We start from the raw sequence: 16,051 nt of genomic DNA on the forward strand, positions 1-16,051 counted from the left end.
GTGAGGCTTCTACTTTTTTTCCAATTTCCCTCCCCCCACCCTCAAGTCTCTGGCCTCATTTGGAGGGCAGGAAACAATTAAGAGATAGGTACACACTAGCCAGAGAGCCAGGCTCCCAGGCTCTTGACAGGAAGTCCTGTGTCACTGGAAAAAGCAAAGAGCAAAAATATTGCCACACTGAAGAAAACCAAGCAACCAGAAGTCAGAAGGCAGTAAAGGCCTGGGAGTCTACTATACTCAAGTGTTACATTAACAGTTTCATTTTTATCATTGCTTGTTTTGTTAAGCATTTTTCAGTCCAGCAATAAGTTCGAACAGTTGTTTTGCAAAGGGTTTACTTATTTATTTTGGCATAAAGCAAACTATAACCAAATGTTTCCCAATAAAGCTTAGTGGAATATTTTGTATATACATTTATTCCAGCCTTATCATTTGGATATTTTTTTTAATTTGGTTTTTGCTCACCTAAAGCTGCTGCCAGTCAAACTCAGCAGACAGGACAAATCAACCCCTGGCCACTGCAGGAACAAAAAGCGCAGCCTAGAGAGAGAACCATATGAGCAAGTGTTTCAGTAGATCATGTCTTTTGGTGTCTAAACAGTTATTTACTCCCTAGTCATTTTCCCCTGACACATTCTGTGTTAATGCCAAAGCCCTTGGTCTTTCCTGCTCCCTGCATTGCACTTAGTGGTTTTTTAGGGACTTCACTGTTTGCAGTTAATGTCTCAGGTTTGTCACGGTGTATGCTATGGTGGGGGCAAAGGCAATGTCGAATAGCTTGCACAGAGATGTTTAATAAACCATCACCAAGCTGCCAGGAGACTAGAGCACAGGAAAACTTTTCAGCAGGGGTATGATGACTGTTGGTTATTTATCAGAGAAGGAAGGGAAGAGTTCCAGTTCCCACTTCTGATGCAAGATCTCTGATCCTTAAACTAGCATCCTTTGCAGCGCACAAGGTATTCTCACACTTACATACTTCACTACCTGGGCTAACCAAGCCTTCTGTCCTGGCCTCCTAACAGCCTGATAGAACAATGAGGAGTCAGTCTTCAGCCCTTCAAAAAACACACATCCTGTGAATATGCATTTGTGTTTTATAATTATATTTTTTAGACAACTGAACACTTCAATGTGCTGTACTGTATTTGAAGCATTTTGCACAAAATAGTAAAGGTACTTGATAAAACCTTGGGAAAGGGTAAATTTAGATTAGATATTAGGAAGAAATTCTTCACTGTGACAGTGGTGAGGCACCGGAGCAGGCTGCCCAGAGAAGTTGTGGATGCCCCATCCCTGGAAATGTTCAAGGCCAGGTTGGATGGGGCTCTGAGCAACCTGGTCTAGTTGAAGGTGCCCCTGCTCATGGCAGGGTGGTCCCTTCCAAGCCAAACCATTTTGTGATTCTATGAAATTTACCTTTAAAGAGAGATTTTAGGCTCTGGATTTTCATGTGCTTGATAATGCAAACCAGGTGTCTTCAAAAGTTCATGATTTGCTATTAAAATACCTTGCAAAAGCTCATGGTCTGATGAGAGTAAAACACTCTCTAAGTAAGGTAAGTTAGTAAGCTAAGCTAATGATAAAGATAATTATAAATTTAAGCTTCTCAAAGACTTACTGAAGAGGCATAAAGCATTCTAAATTAAATTAATTGCATTAACCTTACAGCTCTACAGATGTACTGTAGCTTTTAACTTGCATGCTTGTCTGCATATAGTCTCCCCTCATACAATATTAGCTTCTCAGTTACAGCCACAGAAATCTGAAGTATTAGACCTGAATTCCCACTTCACTTTAAAGACTCTCAATTAAAGCATGTTCTCCTTAGCTGTCTGTGCTGGAATGTGCAAACTGAAGGGCAGTCCAGTCTACTTTTAGGACGTTTACATTGTGCCCCAAGAAAAGAGGTAATTACTGCTATACCTTGTAATATTTGAGTGGAAGACCAGGAATCATCAACCTTGAAACTTGAAGTTAACATTATCATTAGAAAGGAATCTAAACAGTGAAGTTCAAAACCTTTTTGCTTTCTTGAACTTTACATATTCGCTGATACTGGATTTTGTTCTTAAACCCTTCCCATAGCAACTGAAACTCAAACCTAAAAAACCTTCCTGCAAAATGCACAGTCTAACATATAAGATATTTTCAAGAATTGTTTTGGCTCACATATGCTTTAAGATACTGACAGAACCAGCTACAGGTGCTTTAATGGCCCTTACTTAACAGGAATTATCATTTTCAAAGGAACCAGAGAAGTGCTTAACTGGAGAGTTGATTTAATGTTCCATAGCATGAACTACAGCTGTGTCCCTGCACCTGCAGAGCAAGCAGGGCTGGAGGTGGGCAGACACCCACCTGGGCACACCAAGCATGACATGCACCAGGGCTGCTCAAGCTCAAGGGGTGCAAGAGGCCCTCCCCAGTCCCCCAGCTTCCTCATGGTGCCCACAGGCCAGCCTTCTTTCTCCTGTGAAATGGGGTTATATAGCCCAGTCTGTTGATGTTACTGAGGTATCTTTTCTGTGTTCAAGCTGGAAGGCTTCAGTAGCAATGCCTTCTATATCCATCATGTTAACAGGGTAGGGGTGAAAGAAGAAAAGTCTAAAGGTTGAGATCAGACAAAAAAACCAGAGGAAAGCAGGAAAAGAGGATGAGCAGGAATGCATAAAGTTTCTCGCTGAGGTGAATCAAAGATATTTTTAGGAGTTCAGCCTTTAGTCTGAGCTTTATTACCCAGACTTTGGTCCTCCATCTAAGAGAGAGAGATTCCCACAACAGATTTTACATTACCATCCAGGCTAAAATGATCATCTTTCCAAGAAGTTATTAAAAATCTTGGGAAATAAACCAGATTCTGAAACCTCTGTACACAATTCAGTGTAATTTCACTGATTTCAATTGTTGACAAAAAGATATTCTGTGTAAGGAGGCTCCATGTGTCTGTGTTTCCATTTATATTAGAATGGTTATCCAGAATAGAAAAATTATTTATACTGAGAAAAATATTACATCTGAGCAGAGAACAAAGAACTATATTTAATTTTCATCTAAATACCAAATTGAGTTAACATCCTCTTTAACCTGGGAAGCTCAAAATCCCTTACAGGAATAACCCCTTTTGTATGCTGAACTGGCCACTGCATTGTTCCCCTCACCAGCTAGTGAAAAACCAGTTTGGCAACAAAGAGGCTGATGTGCTGGTGTAACTAAAGCCCAGGGGGGTGTCCAGTGGCCAAATTAAAAAAGCCTGAGAAGTGAGAGGATAATCAAAACAAAGGGTTTTCTGAAGGCTGTACCTTCCCAAAAAAGAAACAAGGGGAAAGTTACATTATTGCCTCCCTGTTCTGCAACTACTCCCATGAAGGAGCAAATTGCAAGGCTGATTTCTCCTTATTTTACTACCTAATATTGCACACAGCAGGGCAGTGGTCCTGGTCCCCTCTGAAGAGACAAAGGACATGGCCTGTGAGGATGTAGAGGACATTCCTGCTACACTGAGTACAAGGGGAGGAGGGAGACAATTAATTCTTCTTTAAGTAATACAAAAGTTAAGAGTGTCCTTGCTCAAGGTACTCTAACTTGGTCTGTAGGGAGGAGTGTAAAATGGATGGAGATTTTGTTAGTATAGAGACAAAACACTGCAACCCTTGTGGGCAACAGATGAAATGGGAAAAGCAAAACTGCAAAGAAAAAGTGGAGACCTCAAGGAGAGGAAGAGACTGGACAAGTAAGGAGTCCCCAAGCCTGGGACGAAAGAGGATGCTTGGCCAAGGGCAGAAACCAGTGACTCTCTCAGCCTTGCAAGTGCTCATACATCTGTCATTTGCAGATTGTTTCCTAATAGTTATGACTGGCAATACTTCCAGAGGAAAGTAAATATCAGTCAGTTGGGATTCTCCCCCACTCCATCTCCTCCCAGATCCGATGCACCAAAATAGCACCGAACTGCACTTTCATTTTCCCTGACTTGGTAGTCTGCCAACATACAGCACATTCCTTTTACGGCAGTGAGTTTATAACTGCAATGGTCATAAACTATTCTTAAATGTGTCTTTTCCGAGAATCACGATCCTTTCAACATCTTGAAAAATTTCTCGTCTTTTCCATTCCAGGCAGTCCTCTCCAGGACAGTGGTAAAGATTTAATTGCTTCTGGTGCTCAGATGATGAGATACAAGTGTTCTGGAAATAACCTTTTAATTTAACAATTCCTATTGGCAAGCCCAAAACCTTTTTGTGTTGATCTCAAATAAAGGCTTCATTATCAGTACTAGAAGAAAAAAACCCCAAATTTTAAAAACTTCTGGGTTACTGCTGTGAATAGAATTATCCAAGGGGTACTCAGCACTTCAAGACATGAAACCCATTTTTGCTATGAGGGCGATTTGAGTAACTACTCAAATCCACTAACATTTGCACAGCAGAGGTAACAAGCTTTCTATTCTGTCTGTTTTTAAATTGGGACAAATCCCATGCATCATTTACCAGAAGGTTAAATACAACTTTCTTTTATAGCCGTGAACAGAAGCCCTTCAATAGAAATTTCTATTCTGCTTTTCTGAAACACCTTCGTATTAGTTTTCACTTCTCAAAGAAAAAAAAAAATTACTAATTTTGAAGATTAAACATACATATTTGGAAATGGCATTCTTTTAAATTGTGTTACACAGTACTCTGTAACTCAGCAGACTTCTTGCTCATCTTATGAAGCCTATTTGCCTGGGTAACAATACAGAATAGATATGTGATACAAGCAGTTCCTCTTAGGTAGAGTATCTCATACAAATGCAGTAAAGAGAAAGCCTCCAGCTAACTGGTATGACTCAACAGGACTTCCAACATTACACAACAAAAAAGTACACTCTTTTCAAAAGAGTTCTTAAAAGGAGACGAGTGAAAACCGGCCCTGCACGGTTTGCTGAGCATGCACTTCTGACCCACATGACACAGACAGGATGTGGTGCAGGAGGTGTGAAGGATACTGCCACTTCCTCTGCACAGAGAGGATGAATTCTCAAACACTGCAGACCGGTTAAATTTGATGACCCTCTTTTATGAGGCACTGTAAGGAAATGTAAAAGTGACACTTACTAGTTCACTGAAGGAGACAAGGTCGCTGAACACATCAGAGCTAAAACAGTTGTGATTTCAGCTGTGGTTTTGCCCTCCAGTTTAATGAGCTCTCCGAGTAAAACCTGTATCAGAGAATAAAAAACCCCAACACGCACTACCACAGCAGCAAACTAAAGCATCCTCAATGGATGCCATGGGATTATTACAGTTTTTCATAGGAAATTATCAACAAAAAATCAGTGCGTCTATGGCCAGCAGATTTTTAAGATATTTAAAACTCTTTTAATTGAAAAAGTGGCCGATGCTAATATCTGTCTACATGTATATGCACATAATATGCATATACATGCATATACATGCATAAGATGCCAGGTACCCTACTAGGAAAATAAACTACCAGTGCAAAAGACACATTTGTCTTGTGTCATTTAATTCTGCATTTGATTCTTCAGTACAAACCACTTGAAAGCTGAATTATCTCCCTGTATTTTTATAATTTACTACTTGAGAAAATACAACTTTTAAATCAGACTCTGAGTATTTAGTATTTTGTAAAAAAGTTTGTAAGTAAAGAACGGAGTTTATAAAATTTAGTTACGATCTGTCAGGTGGCGTAACTTCATTTTAGAACAATTCAGGCTGGTGATTTCTTTTTTTATCCTCCCAGCTGCTAGAAAAGCATTTTGAGTTAAAGACATCATAGCTGCCACTTTCTTCCCAACAGTCTCCCTTACAAGGAAATTTTCTACGTGGCTTTCTCAGTAAACCAATACCACTCCTCACCACCGAGCGGGGCCAGCTCCCTTTCGTACAATCACACGCTGCACGGCCCCGTGAGTTGTCCTTCAAACAACATCCTCAGCACGCACAGGTCTTCGCGTATGTCAACGGAATGAAAGCACCCTTTAAAAATGTACCTTTGATCACACAAATAGTGTCGCGATGGCATGCAGAGCAGCCTTATGAATATACAAGAAAACCTCAGCCTTTTATCCACCAATTTTTTTTAAAATTATAGCATATAGAAATTCTGACACTGCAAAAAAAAAAAAAAAAAAAAGAACGGCTCAACGGCTCACACACACTGTAATAGCAACATTAATTATCCAAAAACCAAAGGAGCTATATGCAGTTGAAAAAAAACTGCAAAAACATCCAATCCATACCAAAATAAAATTCCATCAAGTAAAACAGAAACTCCAAAGTGTTCTCTCATCAAAGGTGCACTTTAATTTTTACGAATAACAGTGAGAAGACATTACAGCAAGTAAGGAAATAGTATTTGTCTTTATATCTTAAATCATCTTTGAACTTACAGTTCAAACAGATGATGAGTCTGTTTGACCAGATGAGTGAATACAGAATGTCAATGACTGAAAAACGAGAGAGCGAGCAAAACTATTTCTCTCCTAACAACAATAAATTTGATTCAATTATAAAGATTATTTGATTTTAAACCACTATCCAAGGTGGACTAATTTAACAAATATTTTAATTTCAATTTCTGTAACACCATTTTTGTAAAACAAATCTTCACTTGGTTGGGCTACCATTAAGTATGTTGATTAGCTAAAAATATGTAACTGCCATTTAATAACCAGGATTATAAGTACATCTACCTGTACTTAGGTAATTACAGGGATAAAAACATTTATTCAAGACTCTCCTTCTTCCAAGAGAAAATGTCATAGGATCATAGAATCACAGAATGGTTTGTGTTAGAAGGGACTTTAAAGATCTAGTTCCACCCCCCCACCTCCCCTTGCTGTGAGGAGGGACACCTTCCACTACAGCAAGTTGCTCAAAGCCCCATCCAACCTGGCCTTGAACACTTCAAGGCATGTGGCATCCACAACTTCTCTGGGCAACCTGTTTCAGCGCTTCACCGCCCTTACAGTAAAGAATTTCTTCCTAATGCCTAATCTAAACCTGTCCTCTTTCAGTTTGAAGCCATTCCCCATTGTCCTATCACTACAGGCCTTTATTAAAAGTCCTTCTCCAGCTTTCTCATAGCCCCCTTTAGGTACTGGAAGGCTGCTCTAAGGTCTTCCTGGAGCCTTTTCTTCTCCACGCTGAACAACTCTAGCACTCTCAGCCTGTCTTCACAGGAGAGGTGCTCCAGCCTCTGAATACCTTCCAAAGATAAACTTTTTTCAATGAAAAATATTACATGGAATCTGTGTGAGCTGAATTGTGATTTTCATTCTAGTGCAGTTTAAAAATGCACAAACATAGCATTTTATTTTTTTTTTTAATTAGCTGAATATATTTACATTGTATGTGCAGCACAAGGATTTGCACCTTTAGGCATCCTAAAGCTATTTTTCAATTCATGAACAAAAGAAGTATTAATTCTAGCAAAACATACTACTTCAAAATCTGCTTCAATTATTTCTCTTTAATTGTCTCTCAAGTGTCCAGAATATGGAGATGTCTCTTCCACCTTTCTTAATTGACTGAAAAATATTTATTAAACGTTATATATTTGTCAATCCACATTCCCCAGCCATGCATTCAAAAGACAAAAATACTCATCCTATAGCCCTGCAGCTGGACTTGCAGTAACCATGCAAAATCTTTTCTGCAGGGCAAAAAGTACTTACCTTTGCAAAAAACCCCACACATAAATACTTTCTCCTGGTCTGTTAGAGCAACCTTACAACAGCGCCAGGGCTGGCAGCAGCCCCGCAGTTCTGCGTGGAGCCACCCTAGACACGCCCCCCAGGGCTGGCCGTGCCAGTGCACCTGGCTCAAGGGGTGGGCACGCCAATGACATCAGCTCGGCTGGTTTGGAGGGGGTCAGAGGGGAACAACGCAGACACCAAGTTCATTCTCCTCTTCCCTCAGCCTTTTGCTAGTTTCAAAGCTTTGTAGTTCAGCTTCCCAGCTCGATCAATATTCTAAGATAAATGTTGATGTTTTCTTTGCATAATCTGTCCTTAAAAGTGATATCTGTTCCACTTCCTTCAGAAGAGGCAGCAGCAGGCACCCGCAGGCAGCCCCCCCGCCACAGCCTGCTGTCAGGAACTTCATTAAGTATCGCCCCAAAATGCAGTTTGTTTCTGTCCTACTTGGACTTGTGCTCCAAAAAAGGAAATCCTGCACTTAAAGCATCAGGGTCCCTCTTTCCCTTCTTGGTCCTGACATTTCACACCACTCACAGAGACATCAGAAGTTCCTCAGCAACTCAGCCATGCCCCCACAGCATTCTCTATCCCCAGCACAGGACCATTCTCCCACAGTTCACTTTAGCACATATCTGTGCAAGCATGCGAGCCCTCAGAACCCCAATCAAGATAAAACAATAAAGGACATCGAGCTCTATGCCCACTTATGAAACAATAACTACTGGTTAGAATTCTAACATTTGCTTAATAGGTTATTTTTAGAGCACTGGTATATATGTACAGAAAGATTGACAATCTCTTACAATTATCTAAACGTTTGGAAATTCTATGTAGTTGCTGAGCAAAACAAATAAGAAAATTAATAAACCATAAGCTATGATCAGTTAAGCAAATTCACAAATTTTGCTATTTGTAACCCAGTACAAAGAAAACAATACAAAGAAAACACGCACAGCAGATTATCAGGTTGGAAATAGGCTGACTGCCCAGATGACCTTCCATGGCAGTATAGCTGAGGGACTTTTTTAAAAAACAGCAGAGGCAATCATCTGAAGAAGTTGCGGTGACTAACTTCAAACCATTGAAATCTGATGCACAGACCTTGCTCTGCACACAAATTGTAAATGCAGCTGTCAAAGCTGCATTTTTTAAAGAGAGATCTTTATCGAAGTCTATCAAGCTTTCAGTCTCACTCTTAGGAACTCACTTCAGGTGCTTAGCTGGATAGATATGAGACTATCAGAAATTAGGCACAGTAATGCTGAACCACTGTATTCCTGGATGATGGAGCTATCCTGTGGGCCTGCAACCTTTCCCTGAGGTTGCTCTTCCTCTTCTGACAGATTAGGAAATTTATCCTACAGTGTCTGGGAAATAAGGTGGGGCAATCATCCAGAAAAGAGCATGCATCTTGAAGGATTTTTGAAAGGCTTTTGCCTTTTACAAAAACTCAGGAGTAAGATAGCAATGTCCATTTTTAAAAAGGGAGGAAAAAATGACTGATGAATTACATGGCCGTAAGCCCATCTTCAACACCCAGAAAGCTTTTAAAACAAATTACTAAATAATCCATAAACAGGCAATGAAAATTAAAAAGCAAAAAGCCACCATGATGAACTTGCAAAATCTACCCATCAACCAATGTAATTTCCTTCTTTTGTTCTATTCTACAGGCAGGATGAAGGCAGTAAATCAAAGACATCTCAAATATAAAGTATTTTTCGACAGACCAAACTGGAAAAGCACCTTCATTTTGGATCAAGGTCCAATATCACAGGTGCAGAACTGCTTGAATAAACACACTCGTTCAGCGCTTCTCCTGCTGACCAGGGCCAAACCCCAGCAAGTAGTCCTGCTAAATCTGCAGAGACACGAACCTGTAAAGAGTGTCAAACACCCTGAAACAACCTGAGCAGATGGTCTTAATAAATTGGAGAAATGGTGAAAAATCATTGAAATGAAATTAAATGCAGCCAAGTACAAAGAATCATGCTTGGACTTTAAAAGAAATCTTCAAATGCACAAAACAACCAAAAAGGAAGACTACTAGACCAGCAGCAGTATTGCAGAAAAGGATGTCAAGGTTACTGTGATGATAAATTGAGGCAACAGTGTGAAACTATAAAAAAAAAGGCAAATAACAATCTGGAGTTTATTAAATAGAGAAACATAATACATAGTATCAGGGGTTGGTGAGGAAGTCTGCTCTCCTCAGTAGCAGTGAGGTATCAGCTGGAATACCCTTCTGGTTTAGGGCATAGAACAGAGACAACTGAGGAAAGCCCAGAGAAGTAAAAAAAAAAAAAAAAGGGTGGTTCAGAAAACCAAATCTCTGCAAAAAAATTTTTAAGAACTTGGCTTGTTTAGTCTACAAGAGTGACTGTGGAGATGGGATAATGCTCTGAAAATCTGCATCTCATCTTAAATAGCATTACATCACTCAGCTATTACACTGTCTTTATTACTGCCACAGTTATTACTTGACTGTCATTAGAGAAAAATGTGTACCAGTCTGTATGTAACAGAGCAACAAAAAGGGTTTGTTTCCCCCAGACAGCTACTGTATTTCACATTTTAAAAGACTTCATGGGCAGAGTCTAGAGTTTTGCAAAGTATCTGTTGTAATCCTTCCCAGCATGGTTCAACAACTGCTAAAATAAATTGGTACAATCCAGCACCTCTCTTAAGTTCAGAGGCAAGTAGCAAAGCTGCCTTGTGTTTTTGGACGAGAGGTGCCAGGTAGCACTTTAGAAACCAGCAGTAGCTGGTGGGTCCCTTTCCCAGTGAGCTGCTAATTTGCTACACAAGTCGGTGAAGTCTCTTAGTTGAGCTTGCTTTTAGGAAAAAGCAGAAGTATATACAACAAGTATGTACACAGACAATCTGGTTTCTCTTATGAAAAGAGGTGTTAAGAGGTGTGCTGTTAGCACAGAGTATTTTTCCACTGATGAAGCACTGATTTTAATCCTGCAAAAATAGGAAAAAATGAGGATGCGGTCTAAAAGTACAGTTCCCACAGCAAGCACTTGGGCTTTGACCAACAGGGCTGATTTTATTTTTCTGCAGCCATTCAAAAGCTACAGAAAACCCAAGTCACTTTATTTGTGGAGTTTCTGAATTTGCATCTCAGGGCTGTAACTTCACACAAGTGGCTGATCCACCTTTTCTTTTCCACCTGTCCCTGAGCTGGCAGCCTAAGCATCTGCTCCTGTTTTAACTCCCTTTTCTTTCTTACATTTTTGTTATGGCTACTGACAGTGCTATTGCTGTGCAGGAGCGGAAGCCTAACCAATTCTGACCTTCAAGCCTTGGTTTCAGCATCGTGCAGACTGGATCAGTGCCCTGCTGAATCATTCGTTAGTACAAATTCAACTTGAATTTGTAGGTGTAGGCTGTGTAGGCTGTGACTGCTCATCATCAGGACACATAAGGAGGGATCTGCATTGGTTTCATGTTTAATATCAACCTTCCTCCCAGCAGCAGAATGGTGACAATCTGACCCAGGTGGCAAAGCCTGCTTGTACGAAGTTAACTGTTTTTCTCAGCCAGTTGAGCAACTTTACATCAAACTAATGCTTGCTCGTGAACCAGCTGCCCCAAGGCCAAAGTCACTGTACTGCATGAACCGAAAGAGACATCCATGTGGCTCTCACCCCACCCAACCCACCGCCAGGTCCTCCAAGTGGTTAAAATCACCTCTACTCTCTGTGGGTGCCGCTGGAGCACAGCCTCGCCTGCGGATTTCCCTGAGAACCATGCACCGCACCGGGGAACGGAGAGGAACAAGAACAGGCCAGTCCCCAAGCCCTCAGACAGACCGACCCCTTTCTGGGCTGTTTTCTTTCGGCAACAACTGGCACAGATCACTTCCCCAGGAAGCTGCTAAGGTTCCGTGTGTTGAATTATTTTTTTCCATTTTCATTGTGTGGTGGGAGTGAAAGTGGTGGCATTTGGCAGCTACTTTCCATCAGCACTATTGTTATTCCCTGGCAGTAGGGATTTGTTTTCCATCAGGTGCAATGCAAAGGCGTGTCTTAAAGAGACCCATGGGGAAATACTTTCAAATGCCATGCACAACATTCCTCTTAAGATTTCTTGGATGTGGTAACACTTCTCAACAAAACAATGTGTTAGCACACTACATACATTTTTCTAAGCTGCTGCTCACATTTCAAAGAAATCATTATTCCTGATGTTCAGATGCTACTGAAAAGAAAGAGTGAACTGGGGAGCTCTCCAGAAGTCCCATCCTTAGACTTTGTGCAACACTCAAAAACTGAATCATGTTTAAATCCCAAATTTTCTAGAAATAAAGAAGTGCTTATACTATTAAATACTTAACAAAACAATGGAAAACTATAACTTAAGTCTGTGAGGCCAGCAAAACTGTGTTAGCACCTTATTAGTTTAAGCATTGTTCTTGCCTATTTGGGGCTAGTATCGCTCAATTCCTCAGGTCTTAAAGTCCTTACTGCAAAAAGCCTCTTTATTCCCAGTTCCAGTTGCTAGATTGTGTGGTTTTCACGTAATGCTGTTGGAATTGAGCTTGCTAAATGAGGACCAGAAGGCTGGAGCTAAGCAGATAAATTCTAATTTCCAATTATCTCACCATAAATGGGGTTCCCAAAGAATTCTTCTACCCTATTTTCAGACAAAATACACAGATCACCATGTTCACAGATTAAGGACACAAAAACCCCTGTTAAAACCCAGAATTACATTCTCATCTTCTAGTAGAAATTAATGATGCAGTATGTGCTCCCTTCTTTTTCTTAAGTGGTTGGTTGAAAATTACTTTTAAAACACTGCTAGTTGGTTACACGTTCACAAATTTCCACAGAAGATGATTTAAATCTTTAGTTTTGTGCTTTTTTTTTTTTTTAAACTAGTACACAGTAATAGTTTACTGGGAACCAAAGATCCTTCTGAGGCAAATGAAGCATTTGAAAAGGTAATAATAAGTCCTACCAAAGCAACATGAGTAAGGGAAGGGAAAGTTAACTTGTAGCCACTTCTTACTCAATGAGGCACTAAAAAAAAAAAGCCTCAAAAGCTCACAAGTTTTTTGTTGTTGTGTTTTAAAGATCTCTACCTTGTGTAGCGAAAGTAACCTTGAAATAACTCCATGTATGGACACGATTATTCCAGAGCAAGAAACACCCTACTTCCGTCTAGCCTTGGAGTCTGTTCCAAAATAAGCATTCCAACTTCAGAGTTACTCAGGGAAAGATAAATCCCCACCTGACTTTATCCTACAGTAATTTCTAATCACAACATCATAAATAGACCAGGAATTTGAGGGTCCATTTTTCTGGGTGTCTTTTGGCTAAAGGAACCCTTAAACTAGAGCTAGACCAAGCTATAATTAGGCTGACATTTATCCCACTTTTCCATCAGCTAAAGCCTCCACAGCTTAAGTTTGTGCATAGCCTGGGTGCTGCTGAAACTGCAGCTTTTAATGAAAAAGCGAAATAATAGAAAATGGAAAAGAAGGTCATATTCCCTACCTATGACTAATATAGTGCTGCATGTAGCTTAAGAGTTGCTCTGTAATGAGGACACACACATTTGAATTATGCAGCTCAACAAAGCTGTCTCAAAATTGGATGGCTTTCCTGCATTGCTGGCTTGTAGCAATGCCAGTCAGACGCAGACAGGCAGACTTCTTAACCTTCCATCTGAGAAGATTAAATCCTTAGCAGAGTGTTCTCTGCTCTCCCCCTTCTTCCTCTTATTCCCCCATCTTTTCAAATAAATAACAAAAGAACCATTAACAATCCATCTAAAAGGGAAATTCCATTTTCTAGCATTTCCAATACAATAAGTAGGCTGGACATCCAATGATAAAGAAACAAGTATCATCTTACAAAGCTGACAAAACATGAGTAGTAGGTAAACAAGATCCTCCCATACCTTCATAAATAACACGGCAAAGGACCAAATAAATATCTTCCTCTTGTACAAGTTGCCCTTATCGAACAGCTGTAAGGAATTCTTATGGTATGTGAAAACAAAAAATAAGGAATTCTTATGGTATGTACAAACATAAAAATTTGAATTACCCAAACCCCTGTGAGAGTGTGTAACTGCCACCACTTTGAAAAATGAGCAAGGTCATTCAGTCAAAAGATTTTAATTTTGTCTAGGATCAACTGCTTTATATGGCTTTGCTACAAAATACAGAAACATTACTCCATCTACAAAGGCATTATTTTTAAAGATCATGCTTTTGGGAGACAAATAGAATTCTTCTTTCCTCCTAAAAAATCTTTCCAAGTGTGTGTTATAAAGATCCAAGGAACATCAGACAAGAAAAGGACCAACCAACCACATTCTAGACTTAACTATATATGACTTAACTGCACTAATTTTAGTGGTTTTGGGAAATCAGTGCAGAACTTTATGAAAAAAGTAATCCCTTTTTCATCTCAGAATTCTAGGATTATTTAGTAACTCTGGTTAAGCTACTGACTGTCTTTAATTCCCTACATAAATTTTAAAAGACAGTTAAGAAATACTGTTCTAAAATAAGCCATGGCAGGCGATTCTTTTAGAAACTATGAGCAAACGTCTGATTAAGATGACAAGCCACATGGAAACTACTTCCAGAATCAGACTTAAAGGGCACTGTTACCAACCAAATTTGGCAGACAAGGAATCATGACGAACTGCAAAGGCACGCAGCAGTGTAATAAAAAGTAGGGAATCATCAGCACATAAGACAGCAAGCACTTGTGTCAATTCAGTGGGGGCAACAACGTAAGCAGGACAAATTCTAAGTGTTAAATGCTGGATTCAGATAAGTGGCACTGTACCATAGTGGGAGTGGAGATGGCTCTTCTGTTTACAGACCACTTGCCATAAACAAGTCATATCGGTAAGGCAAAGTAACTGGCTATTGGAGATATCTCTTTTTGACATCTACCTGTCAAGAAAGTGCAGTTTCATAACTGTTTTAATAGTAACAACAGGAAGCTTAAAAGAAAAAGAGCTAAAAGTGTGATGCATATAAGGCTCTATACTTACTTAGAAGCTGTGTTTAAGGTCAGAACTCTTACAGAGATCACCTTACAGCGTTTATTGCTAGATAACAGTAGACATCTGGCCTTATCTGTAGATAACCACTGATAGATTTGGTATTTTTAATACATGGTTATCCCTATTTAAGATCACTGCACCTTCAGAGTAGTCTTTATGCTAAGAGGGTGATGACTGAAATTTTGGCTCAAGCAGGAAAGCCAGCATTTATAGATAATTTGTCAAATATTACAGGAAGCTTAATTAAGTCTCATTTCTATTTCCAGGAATATTAAGATGCACTAAGTACAGCTACACTAACTTGGGAAGGGGACAGTAAGAAATAAATTATACTTTATCTTATGCATCAACTGTATCTGTCAGTAGCGCAACATCAAACAAACCCAACTAGTCAGCACACTGAGCTTCCTTAGAGAAACGCGACCAAATTCAGAGCTCATACGTGAGGTTTAAGCTCCTTTTTTGTCCCAGCGCAGCACAATCTACCGAACTAGCGACCGCGGCAGAACTGAACTCGGCCAAGCGCTGTTTCCCCGAACCAGCCATTCCCATGTGCACCCCGACATCAGTCACCCCGCTTCTGAGACCGGCCCCGGCTGGAGCGCAGGACGCCCGGAGCCGCGCCGTGCCCGTGGATCCAGGCACTGCGGCGGCCACAGGGGCGGCACGGCCGGGATGCGGCTGGGATGGGGCCGGGATGCGGCTGGGATGGGGCCGGGATGCGGCTGGGATGGGGCCGGGATGCGGCTGGGATGGGGCCGGGATGCGGGGACGGCGATCGCTGTCAGGGACTCGCTCCGTGACACAAGAACCGACCCAAGCGAGCCCCGACCCCAGCGCAGCTCTCCGCCGCCAGCAGGGCCCGGGGGCTCCCCCCACAGCTCGCACTCGCTCCTCGCCCGCCCCTCCGCAGCCCCGGCAGGTGCGGCCCGGCCTGGCCCGGCCCCCCGCGCTGCCGGGGCCGTTCCTCCCCTCGCCCCCGCCGCAGCCCCCGGGCCGGCCTCCCCGCGACGCGGCAGCGGGTCCGGTGGGCAGGCGGGGGGCCGGGGGCAGCTCCTACCTGCGGCTCCTACCTGCTGCTCCTGCGGCGGCCGCCAGTGCCAGGCAGAGCGCGGGGAGCAGCGGCGGCGGCGCAGCGCGCATGGGGAGCGGCCCAAGGGAGCGAGCGAGCGGCCCCGGCCCCCCCGCGGGAGCGCAGTGACGGGCCCGCCGCCCGGCGAGCATGACGGGAAATTCCTGGGCACCGGCGGCCAACGCCAAATATGAACATGGAGCCGGGAGTCTCTCGCCGCCCGCCCGGCGCGACCC

At 41.7% G+C, this 16,051-nt stretch overlaps 1 protein-coding gene across 1 annotated transcript in view; it reads right to left on the bottom strand.

Moving 5' to 3' along the window:
• The window catches only part of MSRB3 (methionine sulfoxide reductase B3), an 84,136-nt gene extending 68,115 nt beyond the window's left edge, over positions 1–16,021 (bottom strand). The window contains 3 exon segments of the mRNA XM_027741477.2: positions 15,817–15,888; positions 15,890–15,929; positions 15,931–16,021. Of these exon segments, the coding sequence (XP_027597278.2) occupies positions 15,817–15,888; positions 15,890–15,929; positions 15,931–16,013 (195 nt within the window). The 5' untranslated portion in view covers positions 16,014–16,021.
• Positions 16,022–16,051: the final 30 nt, after the last annotated feature.

Source organism: Pipra filicauda, unplaced genomic scaffold (assembly GCF_003945595.2).
Source record: "Pipra filicauda isolate LSUMZ 115617 unplaced genomic scaffold, ASM394559v2 scaffold93_size3172892_pilon, whole genome shotgun sequence".
In the NCBI taxonomy this organism is placed as follows: Eukaryota; Metazoa; Chordata; class Aves; order Passeriformes; family Pipridae; genus Pipra; species Pipra filicauda.